Source organism: Lemur catta, chromosome 15, assembly GCF_020740605.2.
Source record: "Lemur catta isolate mLemCat1 chromosome 15, mLemCat1.pri, whole genome shotgun sequence".
Classification (NCBI taxonomy): domain Eukaryota; kingdom Metazoa; phylum Chordata; class Mammalia; order Primates; family Lemuridae; genus Lemur; species Lemur catta.
This window is the reverse complement of record NC_059142.1, coordinates 16471905-16490991: the sequence shown is the minus strand read 5'-3', so window position 1 is coordinate 16490991 and position 19087 is coordinate 16471905. Positions and strand designations below refer to the sequence as shown.

The following is a 19087-nucleotide window of genomic DNA, read 5'->3' as shown; positions in this document are numbered from 1 at the left end:
ACAGGAAAATTACACAGGTGTTGTAAATGTATAAAAAGTGAAGATGACCCAGCTGAAGCTCCAGGAAAGCTTTAGTTAATCCTGAAGAATGAAGAGAAGTTAATTAGTTCATGGGGCATGCTGCAGTGGATAGGAACGGGGAACAGCATTTCAGGCATTTTTCATCAAAAAGAGATATTACTTCAGAGCAAACGACAAAAGAGAACATTTTCCAGATCAAAATATCTCTGGTTACAGTTTCCATTCACTTACAGAAGAAGCGAAGAGGACTGAAGAAAGATATCACTCAAAGTCTCTGCTGTAGAAATCGTGAGCTGAATGGATGTCGGGAGTAAAGACCACTTCTCAAGTAGGTATGATTTCCACTCATCCACAGGCAGATCCATGCCGGTTTAGATCTATAAAAATGAATAAGAAAATAGGAATTCAGATTTCTACAAATGTACAATTTTAGAAAATCAAGATTTCATTCAAGCAAACATGAAGCAATAAAATCAATTCTTGTAGTTTTTTTCTGTAGTTTATATGCTGAGGATCTATATTCTCTCACACCCATTGACTCAACATCCTTTCATTGAGAAATATTTATTGAAAGCATATTTTGTTCCACGCACCATGCTAGGTAATGGTTATACAAAGATGAATCAAATTAGACAGCCACCATCCCTGTCCTCTTAGACCTCCCTCTATTCTGGTTGCTCAAGTCTGAAACCCGAGACATGCCAGACTTTTCTTTTTTACTCATCCCAGCAACTATCACATAAACAAATATTTCTCTCTCTTACATAGGTCAATGTTCTCTTTCAATCTGAGGTCATTCCTTCAGTTCAAGCCCTCACCATCTCTTGTCTGGCATTTTCTTTCTTTCTTTTTTTTTTTTTTTTTAGAGACAAGGTCTGCTCTGTCTCCCTGGCTGGAGTGCTGTGGCCCGATCATAGCTCACTATAACCTCAAACTCCGGGCTCAAGAGATCCTCCTGCCTCAGTTTCCCAAGTAGCTAGGACTACAGGCATGCACCACCACACTTGGATAATTAAAAAAAATTTTTTTTGTAGAGACTGGGTGTTGCTTTGTCATTCAGGCTGGTCTGAACTCCAAGGCTCAAGTGATCCTCCCGCCTCTGGCTCCTAAAATGCTGGGATTACAGGTGTGAGTCACTGCGCCCTGCCTGGTATTCTTTCCAGAGTGTCTTAATTAGTCTCCCTGCCCTCAGCCCCACTCCCCTCTTTCTTTGTTTTCTTTCTTTCTTTTCTTTCTCTCCCTCCCCTTTTTTTTTTTAAGACAGGGTCTCACTCTGTTGCATGGGCAGTACAGTGGCTTATCATAGCTCACTCCAACCTCAAACTCCTGGGCTCAAGCGATGCTCCTATCTCAGCCTCCCAAGTAGCTGGGACTACAGGTGCGCACAACCCCATCCCAAGCTAATTTTTTATATTTTTTGTAGAGACAGGGTCTCTCTATGTTGCTAAGGCCAGTCTTGAACTCCTGATCTCAAGCGATCCTCCTGCCACCCTCTCCCGAAGTGCTGGGTGGATAACAGAGTCACCGCACCCAGCCTCACTACCCGCTCTTCTTTCAATACATCTGACATTTCGACAGGTATCAGTCCTCTACCTTAAATTCATCAATATTCCTCCTAGTATACAGGGCAGCCCAGTACAAATCCCTCATTACCTGACCCTTGGCTTACTTTCTAATTCTCAAGTCCCGCTTCTTCCTCTGTATCCTAACATATTGACTTACTCATTGCTATCCTCAGCTTGCCAAGCTATTTCATCTCCTCAATGTTTTGATACAGGCTATTCACGTTTCCAAGAACATCCCTACCCTCATTTGGAGTCCACCTGACAAATTTCCACACATCCTTCGACTTGGTTCAAATGGCACCTCCTCCAGGAAGCCTTCCCTGATTTTCCATTTGTGATTCCAGCAGCCTTGGGCCCTATACCACGTCTACCCTGAATTAGGGCTACTTACAGCAGAAACCCCCTCGACAGACTGTGCTCTCTTCTGAAGGCGGGGACCGGGTCTTATTTGCCTGTAGAGGACCTCACAGTACCAAGCTCACAGCTTGGCACGAGCGGGAGGTCAGCACTGGGTTGCTGACGGAACCAAGTAGCTGCTTTGCCTGTTTTTAGCAGCAGAGTTATCAGGAAACTCTCTAACTCTCGTCTGGGTTACCAATCTGTCTATCCGCCAAAGACCGACATGGATACGCCCCAAGAGTCTGCTCACAAGGCTCCCGGAACTGGGCCCCTGGCGCCCTTAGCCGCATCCGCTTCGGCCTCGGCGCGCCCCTCGGCTCGGCGCCCGTCCCCAACCCCCGCTCAGCCATCCCGTGACTAGGCCTTGAACCCCGCCTCGTGCCGGTTACGTAGGCCGCTTGCCGCGCCTCGGCCAATGCGGTGGCTGCTCAGCTCCTAGACCCGCCCCTGTGCCGCGCGCACGTAAGGGGCGTGGGTGGCGCGCGCAACTGCTGGGCCAATAGTTGTGCAGCGCGCGGGACCCCGGTAGTGAAGGTTGGGCTGCCAAGGTGCCAGAGCGCGGGAGTTAGCGCGGCGGAGCCATGGTCGGCCAACTGAGCGAGGGGGCCATTGCGGTGAGGAGATGCCCGAGAGCCGGGTCGGCGGGGAGGGTGGCTGGGGGCCCGGAGCTATGCGGAGTGGAGAAGGGGGAGGGGAGCCGGGGCGATGGGGAGAGAACATTAGAGGAAGAGGTGGAGGGATGCGGTGGGAGAACCGCCGGAGTTCTCTCTAGTTTCACCTTCTCGAAAGATTTTTGTGATTGTCTTTTGAACGTGCTCACGGTTTTGCTACTTACGACAACAAAACAAAATAAACGCTTTCGCTCCGCACACTCTCCCACCTGCAGCCACTCTTTGTGTCTTTTCCCTTCCCCCACGCACAGCAAAACTTCTCTGGACTTGTCCGTTTTCAGCTATTTAATTTTCTCACCTCCCATTAACTCTTTAACCCGCTCCAATGAGTCATCCCACTGATCGCTATAGAAAGAACTCTGGTCGGTTACCAGTGGCCTGCAAGTCGCTAAATCCAACAGACACTTTTCAGTTTTAAGCTTATCTGAGTTCTCAGCAGCGTTTGAGCCTGTTGAGCATTGCTTCGTTCTGGGAACACCCTCTTCTCTTGGTTTCAGTGGCTCAGTTTCGTTGGTCTTTCCCCGTCTTTTTTGCAGGGCCCTCTTTGTAAATTTTTGTTGGCTTGAGGCTCAGCTGTAGGCCCTCTTCTCTCCCAAGGCAATTCTATTATCATCTATGTCAGTTGCTCGTAAATTTATTTGTTCCGAGCCACCTTTTCTCTAAAGGACAAACTTCTATAATGTGTCTGCCTACTGGATAACGTCTCAAAGGCATCTTAAATTCAACATATCCCAACGCAGATCGGTTATCTTCCCAAGTCTTGGCTTCTTGATGTTCTCCATCTGGATGAATGGCACCGTTAAGTTGTGCTAGCCAAAAATTGAGAAATCATTCTTCCTACATTCTCCATCATTCTGGGTGTCCAGTCCATCACCAAGCGAAGTATATTTTACCTCCACATGAATCTCTTAAATTCATTTACTTCTCTCCATCCACACTGGCACCATCATTCCTTGCCTGGACAACGCACAACTACTCACATTTACTCACTATATACTCCTCCCACTACTCCCATTGTAGCATATTCCCTCTTGTTCTCTCCTCTTCAACCTTTTTTTTTTTTTTTTAATTTAAATTTCTGGTATCTTCCATATTCTTGCCTTCCACAGGGCCTTTTGAATATTCTTTTCCCTCTGCCTGCTGCCTGAGTGGTTCTTCACTTCCCTCCTCACAGGCTAACATAATCTTCAAATCTCAGCTCTTTTGTTATTTCCTAAGACTTCCCTTACTAGGCTAAGCCCCTTTATTTTTATACCCTAATTCCTGTTCATTCACTTATTAGATGTTATTTTGGGCAAGATACTAAACTCAGTTTTCATCTGTAAAATGAGAGTAATGATACCTAGTATGTATTATATAAGGTTAGTGGGAGGATTAAGTGAGTTATTACACTTACAGTGCTTAGCCCACTGTCTGATACATAGTAAATGCTGAGTATATGTTACCTATTGTTAATAATTACAAGTATAATTTTGTATTTATTTCTTGTTTATTTGATTAATATCAGTTATTTTCTGTCTTCCCCGCTATTGGTTAATATCAGTTACTTTCTGTCTCCCCCGCTAGATCCTAAATTCCATGAGGCAGTCCATCTTGTGTGGATTTTTTTCTTTGCTCAGCATAGAATCACCAATACCCGGAGCAGTGCTGGCAAGTTTTAGGTGGCAAATAAACGTTTGCTAGTTGCATGAATGAATGAGGCAGTGGAAAGAAGGGAAAAGGTGGATGGAGAAGAAAGGCAGCTTTGGCGCCAAACAAAACAGGAAGGGGATGAAGAAGAGCCATTGTTGGAGCCAAGTGAATATTTAGATAAATTAGAAATGTATGAATGCTGAAACCTGGGAAGTGATTGCAAACTGTAGTCCTAGTAGCTGGTGCCTTGCACCTTGAAAACAAATTAGGAATGGTTCTTCACTTTAAAAAAGAATGATCATGGGCTGGGCGCTGTGGCTCAGGCCTGTAATCTTAGCACTCTGCCCTGCTGTGCTGGGAGGATCACTTGAGGCCAGGCGTTTGAAACCAGCCTTGGCAATAGCTAGGCCTCGTCTACAAAAAATAAAAAAGTTGGATGTGGTGGCAAGTGCCTGTAGTCCCAGCTGCTAGGAAGGCTGAGGCAGGAGAATTGCTTAAGCTTAGGAGTTTGAGGTTGCATTGAGCTATGGTAAGCCACTGCATTTAGCCTGGGTGACAGAGTGAGACCGTCTCCAAAAAACCCAAACAAACAAAAAAGATCATGGAGTTATTTAAATAATTTTATAAGTCAGTTTTCCATATTTCCAAAATTTTAGAAACCTATTTCCAGTGTAAGTGAAGTATTATTTGCGTTTTGTTCATAAATGAAAAAGGAAATTTTCATTTTCATGTTTGTGGTAATGGAGTGAGTGTAGAGAACCTTTGTCAGGCTTTGATTATCAGCTAAACCAAGTATCATTTTATTAATAGTTCAAAAGGCACAGGCCCCAAAGGATAAGCAAATAGTGGAGGTGTTTTGGGCAAGAGCTAACATCATAAAATAAGAGATTATGCATGGAACTATTGAGGTAAATAGAATAAAGAGCATTTGTATCCTAAGTAGTTGGATTATAGAAAGAAAGTGGAGGGGAAGGGAGAGGAACTAATACTTTTGACCATTTCCAATGTGACTGATACTTTATAATAGTCAGTATTTTAGTAATCCTATAATGAAGATTTTTATCATTACCCCCGCTTTACAGGTGAGGAAATTAAAGTGCAGAGGTTAAATAATTTGTCCCTGAGGTGAAGATTTGAATGTGTGTGTGTGCCCTTGACTAGTATATTATGTTGCCTTGTATTTTTATTAGTAATGTTAATTTGGAAAATTTAAGGCAACTTTATCGTGATGATATATATCATGCTATATGTCCCAGAAAATATTCATCTTACAATTAATATTTGTGGTGAAACATTTTAAATTAAAAAGATTAATAAATTGATACATGCATGTGGTTTTAAAATCAAATAGAACAGAAAGGTGTTTAATGTAATTACTGACCTTCTGCCCCACCTTGCCTAGTTCTGTTCCCAAGAAACTTTTTTTTAATCACCTTCATTGAAGTTCCTTTTACACATAACAAAATACACCTTTTTTAGGTGTACAGTTTGATGAGTTTTTACAAATGTATGCACCCCTGTAATCACATCACTGCAGTCAAGATATAGAACATTTACATTAACCCACATAGTTTTCCTCCTGCTCCTTCCCCACCCCCTACACTTAGCCTAGGTAACCACTGTTCTGGTTTCTATCACTATAGGTTAGTTTTGACTTATAAAACTTCATATAAATGGAATCAAACAATATCTACCCTTTTGTGTGTGTCTTCTTTCAGCAAAATGGTATTTAAGATTTATCCATGTTTCAGCAGTTTGTACCTTTTTGTTGCTGAGTAGTATTCTTGTGTATGATTATAACACCATTTATTGGACGTTCAGGTTATTTTCATTTCTTGGCTATTATAAGTGGAAATGCTATGAACATTTATGTATAAATCTTTTTATGGAAATAATGTTTTCATTCTTCTGGGATAAATATCTAGGAGAGCAGTTGCTGGATCATATGGCATCTGAATGTTTAACTTTATAAGCAATTGGCAAACTGTTTTCCAGAGTGGTTATGAGAGTTCTAGTGGCTCCATATCCTTGCCAATACTTAGTATCATCAGTCTTTATGTTCTTTTTCTTTTCTTTCTTTTTTGAGACAGGGCTGCCTAGGCTGGTGTGTGCAGGGTGGTGCAATCATAGCGCACCGTAACCTCTGCCTCCTGGGCTCGAGCAATCCTCCTGCCTCAGTCTCCTGAGTAGCTAGGGCTACAGGTGTGCATGCCCAGCTGATTTTTAAAAATTTTTTGTAGAGATGGAATCTCACCATGTTGCTCAGGCTGGTCTCAAATTCCTGGGCTCAAGTGATCCTCCCACCTAGTGAGCTACCGCACCCAGCCTTCATCAGTCTTTGATTTTGACTATTCTAGTGATTGTGTAGAGGTATCTCACTGTGGTTTTAATTTATATTTTCCTGGTGACTCATGATCTTAGGGATCTTTTCATGTGGTTATTGGCCATTTGTATATCTTCTTTTGTGAACTGTCTGTTCAGACCTTTTGTCCATTTAAAAACTTGAGTTATGTTCTTACTAATGAGATATAAGAATTCCTTATTCTGGTTATGTGGTTTTTTTGGCTTTGTTTTGTTTTTTTTTTTTTGGCTTTGTTTTGTTTTTTTTTGAGACAGAGTCTCACTCTGTCACCTGGGCTAGAGTGCAGTAGCATTATCATAGCTTACAATAACCTCAACCCTGGGTTCAAGCGATCCTCCTGCCTTGACCTCTTGAGTAGCTGGGTCTACTGGTGCACATTACCATGCCTGGCTAATTTTTCTATTTTTTTTTTTTTTTGGTAGAATCTTGCTCTTGCTCTGGCTGGTCTTGAACTCTTGGCCTCAAGCAGTCCTCCTGCCTCTGCCTTCCTGGATATGTCTTTTTTATTTTTTTTATCTTTTTTTATTTTTTGGGGCGAGGTTCACGGGTCCTGAGAGAGGGGCCCAAGAAGTCGCCCTGGATATGTCTTTTTTTAAATATAAATATTACATATATTTTGTCCAATCTGTGGCTTGCCTTTTCATTTAATTTAATGAATTTATTTATTTTTTGAGACTTGGTCTCACTCTTGTCCAGGCTGCATTGCAGTGGTGTGATCATAGCTCACTGCAGCTTCAAACTCCTGGGCTCAGGTGATCCTCTTGCCTCAGTAGCTGGGACTACAGGCGCATGCCACTGTGCTGCCACACCCAGCTAAGTTTTCTATTTTTTTTTGTAGAGACGGGGTCTCGCTATGTTGCCCAGGCTGGTCTGGCACTCCTGGCCTCTAGTGATCCTCCCAGCCCATCTTTCAAAGTGCTAGGATTACAGACGTGAACCACCCCGCCCAGTCTACAAATTCAGTTTGTTTAATAGATACAGGGCTATATAGATTTTTTGCTTTTTGTGTCAATTTTGATAATTTGTGTTTTTTGAGGGATTTATCCATTTTATCTAAGTTGTTTCATAAAGTCCCTAATGTTCCCTTATTACCTTTTTAACATATATAGGATTTATTTATCCAATTCCCTGTTAATCTACACTGCAGAGAAATTAGTGTGCTCTTATGAATAATGAGTACATATGCAATACCAGTGTTTTAGATGTAGTAAGTATATTGTTGGTAAACATGTATCTCACTTTTATGGTTTTATGATTTTTCCGGAGTGATAAACTAGATTTTTTCAAATGACAGGCTCTTAATAGGCCCTTTTAACAGTGTTATCTGTAGTTTATTCCAAATACCAAATTGTAACAACATGTAAAGTTTTAATCATGATTTGAGAGCGTATCTCACAAGAATCTGTTTATACACTTTCAGGCCATAATGCAACAAGGAGATACAACCATAAAACCCATCCTCCAAGTCATTGTAAGTACCTACATATGTTTTATGTCAAATATTTTTCAGACTCATATAATTATAAATTATATTTGATGAAGGACAGACCGATTTGTTCATTTTAGAAAATTTTTCCCATCATTACCAAAAATAGGCTAGTCCACACTGTAACCCCAAGAGAGGAGCCAGGCCTTTTTTTATTTTTAAATACTATGTGAGCTAAGGTTTTACCTTTGGAGGTTCAGATTTAAGGCTTTGCCACTGTGTTCTTTTCCGCAGTTGGTAGATGACTACAGTGCCATGTGTCATTATAACTAACTTACTTGCTTGCATTCTTACCCTTGGGTTTGTCTGGCTCAGATCTGCCTTATGTATGTCCTCCAGAGAGATGTATCTAAAATGAACTTGTATATTTAAAATTCTTCAATTAATACATCATTCATTTAAGGGGTCCTTAAACTTTAGTGGGAATTTCAAAAATCAATAGAAGTAGAATTCTAGATCACACCTGCAGGTTTTGTGTCAGTAGATCTGATGGTTTTCCCTGCTGCTGCCATACTAGCTGCCAGTCAGCTTAAGGCTCTATGTTTGGATTTTACTTCTTTCAAAAAGCTGCCTCTAATTTCCTTCAAGTTGGGATAAATGTCTCGACTCTGTCCCCATATTATTATATGCACTTGTCACTTATGTCTCTCCCTCCATCTATACCCCAGTTGTAAGCCCCTTCAGGGCAAGATTCTTTTTTCATTTTGTATTTTTAGCATATTTCCTACACTGTACTTGGTGTGTATTAGGTGCCTTTTTACGTGTTTTGTTGTTGTTGTTGTTAATTGATTGTCAGCCAAATTTGAGTTAGGGGTGAGAGAACACAAAACAATTGGCAGCTTATTTTCTTTTCCTCTACATTGTGTTTAATAATGTTGGTAGAGAGAGGTTGGTGGGAGAATCGTCAACTCCAATTTTCTTTTACTTGGATTTAGGTGTCAAGAGAATGGGCAAGCAGTTCAGTTTGTGTTGAACTAATGGCAAACCCGCTCTCCTGCCACTTAGGTTTACTTACTCCTGGGGCTGGGCAGAAAACCTGGCTAATGAATCAAGTTTTTTATCCTAGAACATTCGTCCCATTACCACAGGGAATAGTCCACCCCGCTATCGACTACTTATGAGTGATGGATTGAACACTTTATCCTGTGAGTATGGGGTGTAAATCTAAGAATTTGTGAGTACTTAAATAATAAAAGCACACCCAACACTTTCATTGCAATAATTTGGGGCATTCCTGAAGTGCACATTTGCTTGGCTATGTGTTTCTTTTGGATAGAATTGCAGCTGTCAGAGAGCATTCTAACAATAGACTGATATAGTGGAAAGCTGCCACCTGCCTTAATTAATTTTTTCTAACGAGTGCTCTATATTTTCTTTGATTAATTTCCCTGAGGATGATATTGACAAACAGTGAATATGATGGGTTAGCTGTCCTATACTTGCCTTTTGGGGGGTTTTTATTTCTGTGTTGGAAGTTTTAAAAGGGAGAAAGAAGAGAATTTAAGAATATGTGCTTGCTTTCTCTAGTTACAACGTGAAGGACCTAGAAAAGATTTTTTGATCTTTGTCATGAAACCCGAATGATGGAAAAAATGATTTGGGGCACTTGAACAAATATATACATTTAAGGGTAGCAGCAGATGTTTTTAACATGCAGCAAATTATACAGTTTTTCACCATGAAGATTCTGACTATTTAATTTCAGGAACATATTTAAAGCATTATTTTTCTTTGCTAGCACAGGTATGATTAGCTTTCAGATTCTTAAGACTAAAATGTTTTGGAGGCTAAAGTAATCTCTGTGCTTTTCAGCTTTCATGTTGGCAACACAGTTGAACCCTCTTATTGAGCAAGAACAATTGTCCAGCAACTGTATTTGCCAGATTAACCGATTTATTGTTAACACTCTGAAAGATGGAAGGTATGTGGTTTGTTTTCTGTTTTATCATGTTGTAGAATGGGAACTAATTTTTGAACAGAGAAGTGCATTGGATGCCCAAATTAAATTAGGGATTTAAAAAATGCAATGAGATTTATAGCTATTCAGTTCGGAACTCAGGTGGCTAAAACATGGCACCAAAGGAAGAGAAATATGGAAACTAATCGGAAATTTCAGACCAGAAAATTAAAGCAGAATACAGAACTTTTCTTATTTCTAGTTTCTTCAGCAGCACTGTTTTTAAGATTCCCTGCTAAAGTATCTTTTCATTAAAAGAGGTTACTTATTATAGCAAAAAATATATGGTTAATTATGTAATGTTGCCCTGCCCTTTTTTTACAAGCTTGAATTGTTTTTAGAGTAAACACTGTATTTAGCCAATATAGAATATATTGAGCACCTACAAGATGCTAAATCCTGGAGATACAATAGTGAGCAAACTGTTATTCCCATTGCTAAAAAAATGACTTATTTTGTTGGAGAGAGCTTTTTTTTTTTTTTTTGAGATGGGATCTCACTCTGTTACCCAGGCTAGAGTGCTGTGGCAAGACTATAGCTCACTGCAACCTTGAACTACTGGACTCAAGTGATACTCTTACCTCAGCTTCCTGAGTAGCTTGGACTACAGGCAGGTGCCACCATGCCCAGCTAATTTATTTACTTTTTTGTAGTCTCACTATGTTGCCCAGGCTGATCTTGAATTCCTGGGCTCAAGCGATTTTCTTGCCTTGGCCTCCCAAAGCACTGGGATTATAGGCATGAGCCATCACACCTGGCCTCTGAAGTTTTTATTTTCAATTACAAAACACAACCAAAATACAAGAAGCAAATATGGCAAGCATTCCCATATTAGTAAGGGTATGTCAATGTATGTCACATCATTATCTGTACATTTCCAAACAACTTTTTCTGTTTATATTTTTTGGTATATCTTTATCCTTCTTTTAACTTTTAGCCTTTTTTAAAATTAATTCTAGATGTCTTTTATAAACACCGTATAGTTATAAAATTCAATTTGAGATTGAATTGGTCATTTTATTCTGCTTAATTTATTATTGATTCTTTTTTCTTAATTTTGTGTTTTTACTGTGTTACTTGCTTCCTTTTTTCTCTTTTCCTGTCTTTAATTGATTGTACTCTTTTTTTTCTCCTACTGATTTGGAAGTTATACATTCTATTTCTGTCTTCATGGTAATTCTCTCTCTCTCTCTTTTTTTTTTTTTGGTAGAGACAGTTTTACTCTGTCACCTAGGCTGGAGTGCAATGACATGATCGTAGCTCACTGAAACCTTGAACTCCTGGGTTCAAGCGATCCTCCCTCCTCAGCCTCCCAAATAGGACTATAGGAGCATGCTACCATACCCAGCCAGTTTTTTTTCTTTTTTAGACAGTCTTGCTCTGTCACCTCAGCTAGAGTACAGTGGTATCATCATAGTGTGCTGCAACCTCAGGCTCCTGGGCTCAATCCTTCTGCCTCAGCCTCCCGAGTAGCTGGAACTATAGGTATACCACCATGCTGGCTAATTTTTCTATTTTTTATAGAGACAAGGTCTCTTGCTTAGGCTGCTCTCAAATTCCTGGGCTCGAGCAGTCTTCCTGCCTTGATGTCCCAGAGTGATAGGATTACAGGCATGAGCCGCAGCATCCAGCCACCCAGCTAATTTTTAAAAAATTATTTTTTTAGAGATAGGGTCTTCCTATTATGCGCAGGCTGGTCTCAAACTCCTAGGCTCAAGCAAGCCTCCTGCCTCAGCTTCCCAAAGTGCTAGGATTATAGGTGTGACCCACCATTCCTGGCCTGTAATTCTTAAAAAAGAAACTCCATATTTGAGTTAGCAGATATGCTAAAATAGATCAATATTTTTAAATCCTTGTAAATAAAACTAACGTCTTAAAGTGATCTTGTATTTCACCTTTGTTTTTATTTGCTCCAGTTAGTTTATTCGGTTGTATATCAAGTGGTTTGTTTACCCATAGTTTGTTAGCTCACTTTTGCCTCTTTAATCATACTTCTTTCTTCTTGGTTCAATTTCCACTTTCCTAAAATACATCTTTTAGCAACTTATAGGGAGAGTTTGTGAATGGTAAAGATTTCTATAATCTAAAAATGTGTATATGTGACTCTCAATTAAATATGTTTAACTGGGGGGTGCTCAATGGCTCACACCTATAATCCTAGCACTTTGGGAGGCTGGGGCAGGAGGATCCCTTGAGGCCAGGAGTTCTAGACCAGCCTGGGTAACATAGCAAGACTTCATCTCTATGCAAAATAAAAATTAGCCAGATGTCTTGGTGCATGCCTGTAGTTCCAGCTACTTGGGAGGCTCAGGCAGAAGCATCGCTTGAGCTTAGAAGGTTGAGGCTAGTGAGCTATACTTGCACCCTGCACTCCAGGCTGGGCGACAGAGTGAGACCTTGTCTCTAAAAAAAAAAAAAAGAAAAGAAAAGAAACAAATTAGTTTAAAACTTTTATTACACAAGTAATATATACATAAACTACAAAACTCCCATAAAGAGAAAAATAACTATAATCCTACTATGTTAACATTTTGTTGTACCAATATCCTTCCAAATTTTTTCTATGAATATAAGTACTTATAAATACATGTTTTCTTTAAGAACTGCTTTATAATAAATAAGATTTTATAATATCCCTTTTTAGCTTTATAATGATCATTTTTACATGTCCCTACACATATGTCTCTGTCATATATTACTTAGTATGCCATTGTTTGGATTTATCCTAATTTATTTTTTAGTGTAATTTAGTTAATATTTAAATTGTATGTAGTATTTAACTATTTTAACATTGTCATCAGTGTTTCTTTGACTATATCTGTAGTCTATTTTATATGTACATTCAATTTTTTTAGAGAATATGATTATTTTAATTAAAATGACACATAATCATTTCAAATAATACCAAAAAAATTAGAAGGCATAAATTGTCCAAAATTCGTACCCAGAAATATCCAATATTACTTATTGAACATCATTCCACATATCTCTCCACGCATATTTATAAATGATTAGTGGATAGAAATAATTTTGATAGTACATGATAATATAACTACTGTTTTTGCTTGCTTTCTTCCTGAATAATTCAATCCAAAAACCACTAGGTGAGGCCAAGCAAAGTAGGTGTCCAAAGGGGAGAAGGTAGTGGTGGTGATGGCCTGGAACCCCTCTTAGGTGTCAGAGCCCAAGTGAGGTGAGGAGGGTGTCTATGTGAGGAGTGGCAGCAGGTGAGCATGAGGTGTTAGAGCCCAAGTGTGGAGAGGAGGGTGTTCGTAGTGGGGTCAAGGTGCCTGAGCATAGTGAGGTGAGGGTCCATGCATGCAACAGTCAGGGTGCTGACGGGAGACTGGATACATATGGGGGGAATGATCTCATAAATAAATACAGTTGACCCTTTTCTTTTTCTTTTTTTCCTTCTTATTATACTTAAAGTTGAATATAGTTGACCTTTGAACCACGTGGGGGTTAAGTGCGCTGATTCCTGTGCAGTTGAAAATGCACGTACAACTTTTTTTTTTTTTTTTTTGAGACTGAGTCTTGCTCTGTCCCCCTGGGTAGAGTGCAGTGGCATCATCGTAGCTCCCTGCATCCTCAAACTCCTAGGCTCAAGTGATCTTCCCGCCTCAGCCTCCCGCCTCAGCCTCCCGCCTCTGCCTCCCGAGTAGCTGGAACTGCAGGCATGAGCCACTGTGCCTGGCCTAAAGTTGTGGTGGCTTAAAACAGCAGCAACTTTTTATCTCCGGAGGCCAGAAGTTGAAACCAGCTTTACTGGGATGAAATCATGGTGTCAGCAGGGCTGTGTTCCTGCCTGGAAGCTCTATGGGAAAATTACTTCTTACAGCCTTTTGTAGCTGCCGGCATTCCTTGGTTTATGGCTGGCTGCATCCTTTATGGCCTATCTCTGCCTCCATGGTCACGTTGCCTTCTCCTCTGTGTCCCTCAAATCTGCCTCAGCTTCCCTCTTATAAGGATATATGGGCTGGGCGTGGTGGCTCACGCCTCTAATCCTAGCACTCTGGGAGGCCGAGGTGGGCGGATTGTTTGAGCTCAGGAGCTCGAGACCAGCCTGAGCAAGAGTGAGATCCCGTCTCTACTAAAAATAGAAAGAAATTATATGGACAGCTAAAAATATATATAGAAAAAATTAGCCAGGCATGGTGGCACATGCCTGTAGTCCCAGCTATTTGGGAGGCTGAAGCAGGAGGATCACTTGAGCCCAGGAGTTTGAGGTTGCTGTGAGCTAGGCTGACGCCACAGCACTCTAGCCCGGGCAACAGAGTGAGACTCTGTTTCAAAAAAGAAAAAGAGGATATATGTGATTGCATTTATGGCTTGTCTAGGATAATCTCCCCATTTCAGTCCCAATTAAATCACATGTACAGAGCGTCTTTTTGCCATATGAAGTAACATTCACAAGTTACAGGGATTAGGATATGGATATCTTTTTTTTGTAGAGTTGTCGTTATTCAGCCTAACACAGGTGATGAAACAAATTGGTGAAAGTTTGACGAGAAGTTACTTATAGGGTTAAAGAACCTCTCTAACAACATAATTATTAATTATAAAAGTAAAAGAGGTAATTTTATAATGGAGAAACCTTGCGGATGCACCGTATTCCAATGACCAGTGTTCACATTACTAGTATTGGGTAATGGAAATTGTGTATCATCTGATAGACTACAATGAGAAGGACATAGCGTCACTTCTGTTGTATTCTTGCTAAAGATGTGTAATCTGTATCCGGTCATGAGGAAGCCTCAGGCAAATTGGGGGACATTCTGCAAAATAACTGGCCTTTGATCTTCAAAATCTCTAAACATGAAAGTAAAGGAAAGACTGAGAAACTCTAGATTGACTGAATCTAAAGAGATGATAATGTAACAAGTGATTCTGAACTAGATCCTTTGCTATTAAGGGCATCTTTGAAACAATTGATGAAACTTGAGTGGGTTCTGTGGATTAGATGGAAGTATTGTATCAATGTTAATTGCCTAATTTTGATGGTTGTGTTGTGGTTAGGTAGGAAAATGTCTTGAAATTATAAAGTATCATGTTGGCAAGTTACTCTCAAGTGGTTCAGAACACAAAAGTTCTTTGTAATATTTTTGCAACTTTTCTATAAACTTTTCTAAATTTTGTTAATTAAACAAAAATTTTAAATATTCATATTATATTTAATTTTAAAACCTTTAAGTGACTTAACACAAACTAAAGGAATAACTGGATTTAATCAGATAATTTTTTTTTTCCACCATAAGAGCAGTTTCTGTTAAGTTTCCACTAAGATTAAAAAAAGAAAACTATGAACAATACTAAGAGGTTTAAGTAATTGGTTTGTTTTTGGTTTTTTTTGAGACAGTCTCACTCTGTTGCCTCACTCTGTTGCCTGGGCTAGAGTGCAGTGGCGTCATCATAGCTCACTGCAGCCTTGAACTCCAGGGCTCAAGTGACCCTCTTGCCTGAGTCTCCCAAGTCGCTGGGGCTAGAGGTGCACACCACCACACCTGGCTAATTTTTTTCTTTTTTGTAGAAACGGGGTCTTGCTGTGTTGCCCAGGCTGGGCTCAGGCGATCCTCCCACCTCATGTGCTAGGATCACAAGTGTGAGCTACCACGCCCCACCTCATGTTACTTTTGTTCTATTTTTTTCTTAGCTTTTCAAGCTCCCTTTCCTCTCAGTCTCTTGTTTTAGCTGATGTTTTGGCTGTTATTTTATTGAATTTGTAGTCTTATTTATTTTGCAAATCATTTTAGGGAAGTATTATTTCCTTTCTTGGCTTGTGCTTTCTTCTAGACAGGGATGTTTAATTGTCTTTCCGTCCCCTATTCCTTTCATCGTTATATACTGTTAGGTATTGCATTGTTGCTGTGCCATTTCTTTTTATTTTGTTCACGCTCAATGTGGACAGTTCTGTCCAGAGTTTCTGTTTGCTCTGACATAGTCTAGGCTAGGTATGTCTTGCCAACCTTCTCATGTGGGACCTGTTGTCTTCCACTTCATGCTATCTTTTAGTGCTTAAGTGGTGTTTTCTATCCACTTTTCTGTCCTCCAGGGCACAGTTGTGGGAGAGGGTGGAGAGCTTTACTAGGGTAGAGTATAGTCCTTGCTGGGAAATTCTTCAAAGCCCATCCTCTCCAGTCAAGGATACAGTTCCACTCCCATGGGCTTTGCCTTATTTCACCCCCTCAGCATGATGGCATGTTTTATATTCCTTCCTACCTCTGCTGAGAGCCTGTATACATGTCTGAGTATTTACTCCTTACCTTTTTGGTGGTCATTTAGGTTTATTCTAAACAGGGCTTTAGCAATCATCCTTGTACATTTATCTTTATGTGTTCATGATTTTATTTCTCAAGGGTATATTACCAGAGTTAGTATTGGGTCAAGGGACATTCATTTGTGTAGAAAGTGTACCAAATATACTTAACAAATGTATAAGGGTGTCTATCTCTGAACAGGAAAATCCATAGAAACAAAAATTATATTAGTGGTTCCCAGGGGTGGGAGAATGTGAAGTGACTGCCACTGCGCACAGGGTTTCTTTTTGGGATGATACCAATGTTCTGAAGTTAGGCAGTGGTGATGCTCGCACAACTCTATGAATATACAAAATCCATGGAACTGTGTACTTTGAAAGGGTGCATTCTATGGCGTGTGAATTATATCTCAATAAAGATGTTATTTTTTAAAAACCAAACCTGTTTCCTGTTAACCCTGTGAACATTGTGGGTATTATTAACTTTTAAAAATAATTACAAGTCATCATTATTTTAATTTAAATTTTCCTGTTAGGTCAAGTGTTTTCTTATCTATTTATTGGGCATTTATAGTTCCCTGAATAGTTTTTTATTATATACTTTGTCCATTTTTTTTTCTTTCTTCTTTTCCTTTTATTTTGTGGGAGCTCTTTATAAACTGGGGTATTGATTAACTCTTTGTGTTCTGTTTTACATGTTTTATCCGACTATCATAGTCTGTTTATGATGTCTCGTGTAATGAAATTAAAGAATTTTTTAAAAATCTAGACAAATTTGTCCATTTTTTTCCTTTATGTCTCCTGGATTTTTTATCTTGCTTAGGAAGCTTACTGATCAGGTTATAAAAATATGTTTTAGTTCTTTAGAAACTTCTGTGAATTCTTTAAATAGACTTTAGTTCATCTGAGGTTTAGTTTTACATAGGATTTGAGGAAGGAATCTAGCTTAATTTTTTTCAGATGGGTAGCACATATCACAGAGAGCCTGTAGGCCCCAGTAAGAAGTTTAGATTTTATTCTGAGTATGAGAAAAGCCATCCGTGCAGGGTTGGGGAACCTGTGGCCTCTGATTTCAAGATTGTTCTTTTTTTAAGCACCAAAGGAGGCAAGAAAAGCTTCATCTTTCTCTGCTGCATCCCTTGTAATAAAAAGGTTTGTTCTGTAAAATTTGGATTCAGTCAAAAGGCCACATTCAAGGATCCAGAAGGCCACATGTGGCCCCAAGGCTGCAGGTTCCCCACCCCTGATGGGGGAGTAGTGGTCTGATCTGATTTAAGTTCTTATAAATTTCCAAAAGATTGTTCTGAGAGCTATGTAGAGAACTGATGGTTGGTAGCAAAAGTAGATGCAGAGAGACTGGTATCTATTCTGAGTTTGCCATTTTTCCATTGATCTGTTTGTCTGTTCCTGTGTCAGTCTCACATTCATATTTTGTGGGAGAGGGGTTTGGTAACGGCTTTATTGAGATATAATCCACATACCATACAATTCATCCACTTAAAATGTAATATGATTTTTATTATACTCACAATTGTGCAAGCATTATCACAATTCATTTTAGAACATTTTATCATGCCTCCCAAAAACCCCTGTACTCTTTAGCTGTCATCCCCAAACCCTCCATCTTCCCCATCCTTCCCCATTTTCCTTCCCCATCTTCGCCATTAGCAACTGCTAATCTACTTTCTGTCTTTTGATGCGCCTGTTCTAAACATTTTATATGAATGGAATCATGCAATATGTGGCCCTTTGTGAGTGCCCTCTTTCACTTATAATGTTTTCAAGGTTCATCAAAGTTGTGGCATGTATCATTACTTCATTCCTTTTTGTGGCTGAGTAACAGTCTGTTGTATGAATATGTACATTTTGTATCCATTCATCAGTTGATGGACATTTGAGTTTCCATGTTTTCGCTGTTAGGAATAATGCTGTTTGTGTACAAGTTTTGGGGTGGACATACGTTTCCATTTCTTTTATATCTGTCTAGGGGTGGAATTGCTAGGTTACATGATAACTTTATGATTAACTTTGTGAGAAACTACCAGACTATTTTCCAAACAAGCTACATCAATTTACCTTTCCACTAGCAGTGTGTGAGTGTGGAGTTTTTCCACATCCTCTCCAACACCTGTAATTATGTGCTATAGAGTTTCACTTTAAGTATTATCTGGGGCTCAGTGGCTCATGCCTATAATTCTAGCACTTTGGGAGGCCAAGTCAGAAGGATCACTTGAGGCCAGGAGTTCAAGACCAGCCTGCGCAAAATAGTTAAGACCCCCCCCATCTCTACAAAAAAATAAACAAGTTAGTTGGGTATGGTGGTGCATGCCTATAGTCCCAGCTGCTCGGGAGGCTGATAGGGGAGGATCCCTTGAGCCTAGGAGTTTGAGACTACAGTGAGCTATGATCATGCCACTGAACTTCAGCCTGGGTGATACAGTGAAACCCTGTCTCCAAAAAAAAAAAAAAAAACTGTAGAATATTTAGTAACTTATAGGCAGTGTCACTCTTTACTTTTTTCCTCCCAAAATTTTCTTGGCAGCTCACATGTTTATTCTTCCATGTAAGTTTTAGAGTTATATTATCAAGTTCCAAAAACAAGCAGAAGTCTTGTTGAAATGCAAATAATAATATTAAATTTATATAATATTTGATATTAAGTCTTTTCATCCAAGAAAACATTATGTGTCCATTTAAAGTTCCTTGGATTTTCTAGATACACAATTATATCCTTATTC

The 19087-nt window shown here is 39.6% G+C and overlaps 2 protein-coding genes across 4 annotated transcripts in view; one reads left to right on the top strand and one right to left on the bottom strand.

The window, feature by feature from the left end:
- Nucleotides 1–2331, bottom strand: part of SMYD4 (SET and MYND domain containing 4) — a 34662-nt gene extending 32331 nt beyond the window's left edge. For both annotated transcript variants that reach the window (XM_045526137.1, XM_045526138.1), the window contains exons 1-2: nt 1978–2331; nt 253–398 (exon numbers count right to left, since the gene is read on the bottom strand). In XM_045526137.1, coding sequence (XP_045382093.1) covers nt 253–386 — 134 coding nt within the window. In that variant the 5' untranslated portion in view covers nt 387–398; nt 1978–2331. The remainder of the gene's footprint in view (nt 1–252; nt 399–1977) is intronic.
- A 140-nt stretch (nt 2332–2471) lies between these two features.
- Nucleotides 2472–19087, top strand: part of RPA1 (replication protein A1) — a 57877-nt gene continuing 41261 nt past the window's right edge. For both annotated transcript variants that reach the window (XM_045526136.1, XM_045526135.1), the window contains exons 1-4: nt 2472–2599; nt 8071–8121; nt 9203–9281; nt 9949–10057. In XM_045526136.1, coding sequence (XP_045382092.1) covers nt 2567–2599; nt 8071–8121; nt 9203–9281; nt 9949–10057 — 272 coding nt within the window. In that variant the 5' untranslated portion in view covers nt 2472–2566. The remainder of the gene's footprint in view (nt 2600–8070; nt 8122–9202; nt 9282–9948; nt 10058–19087) is intronic.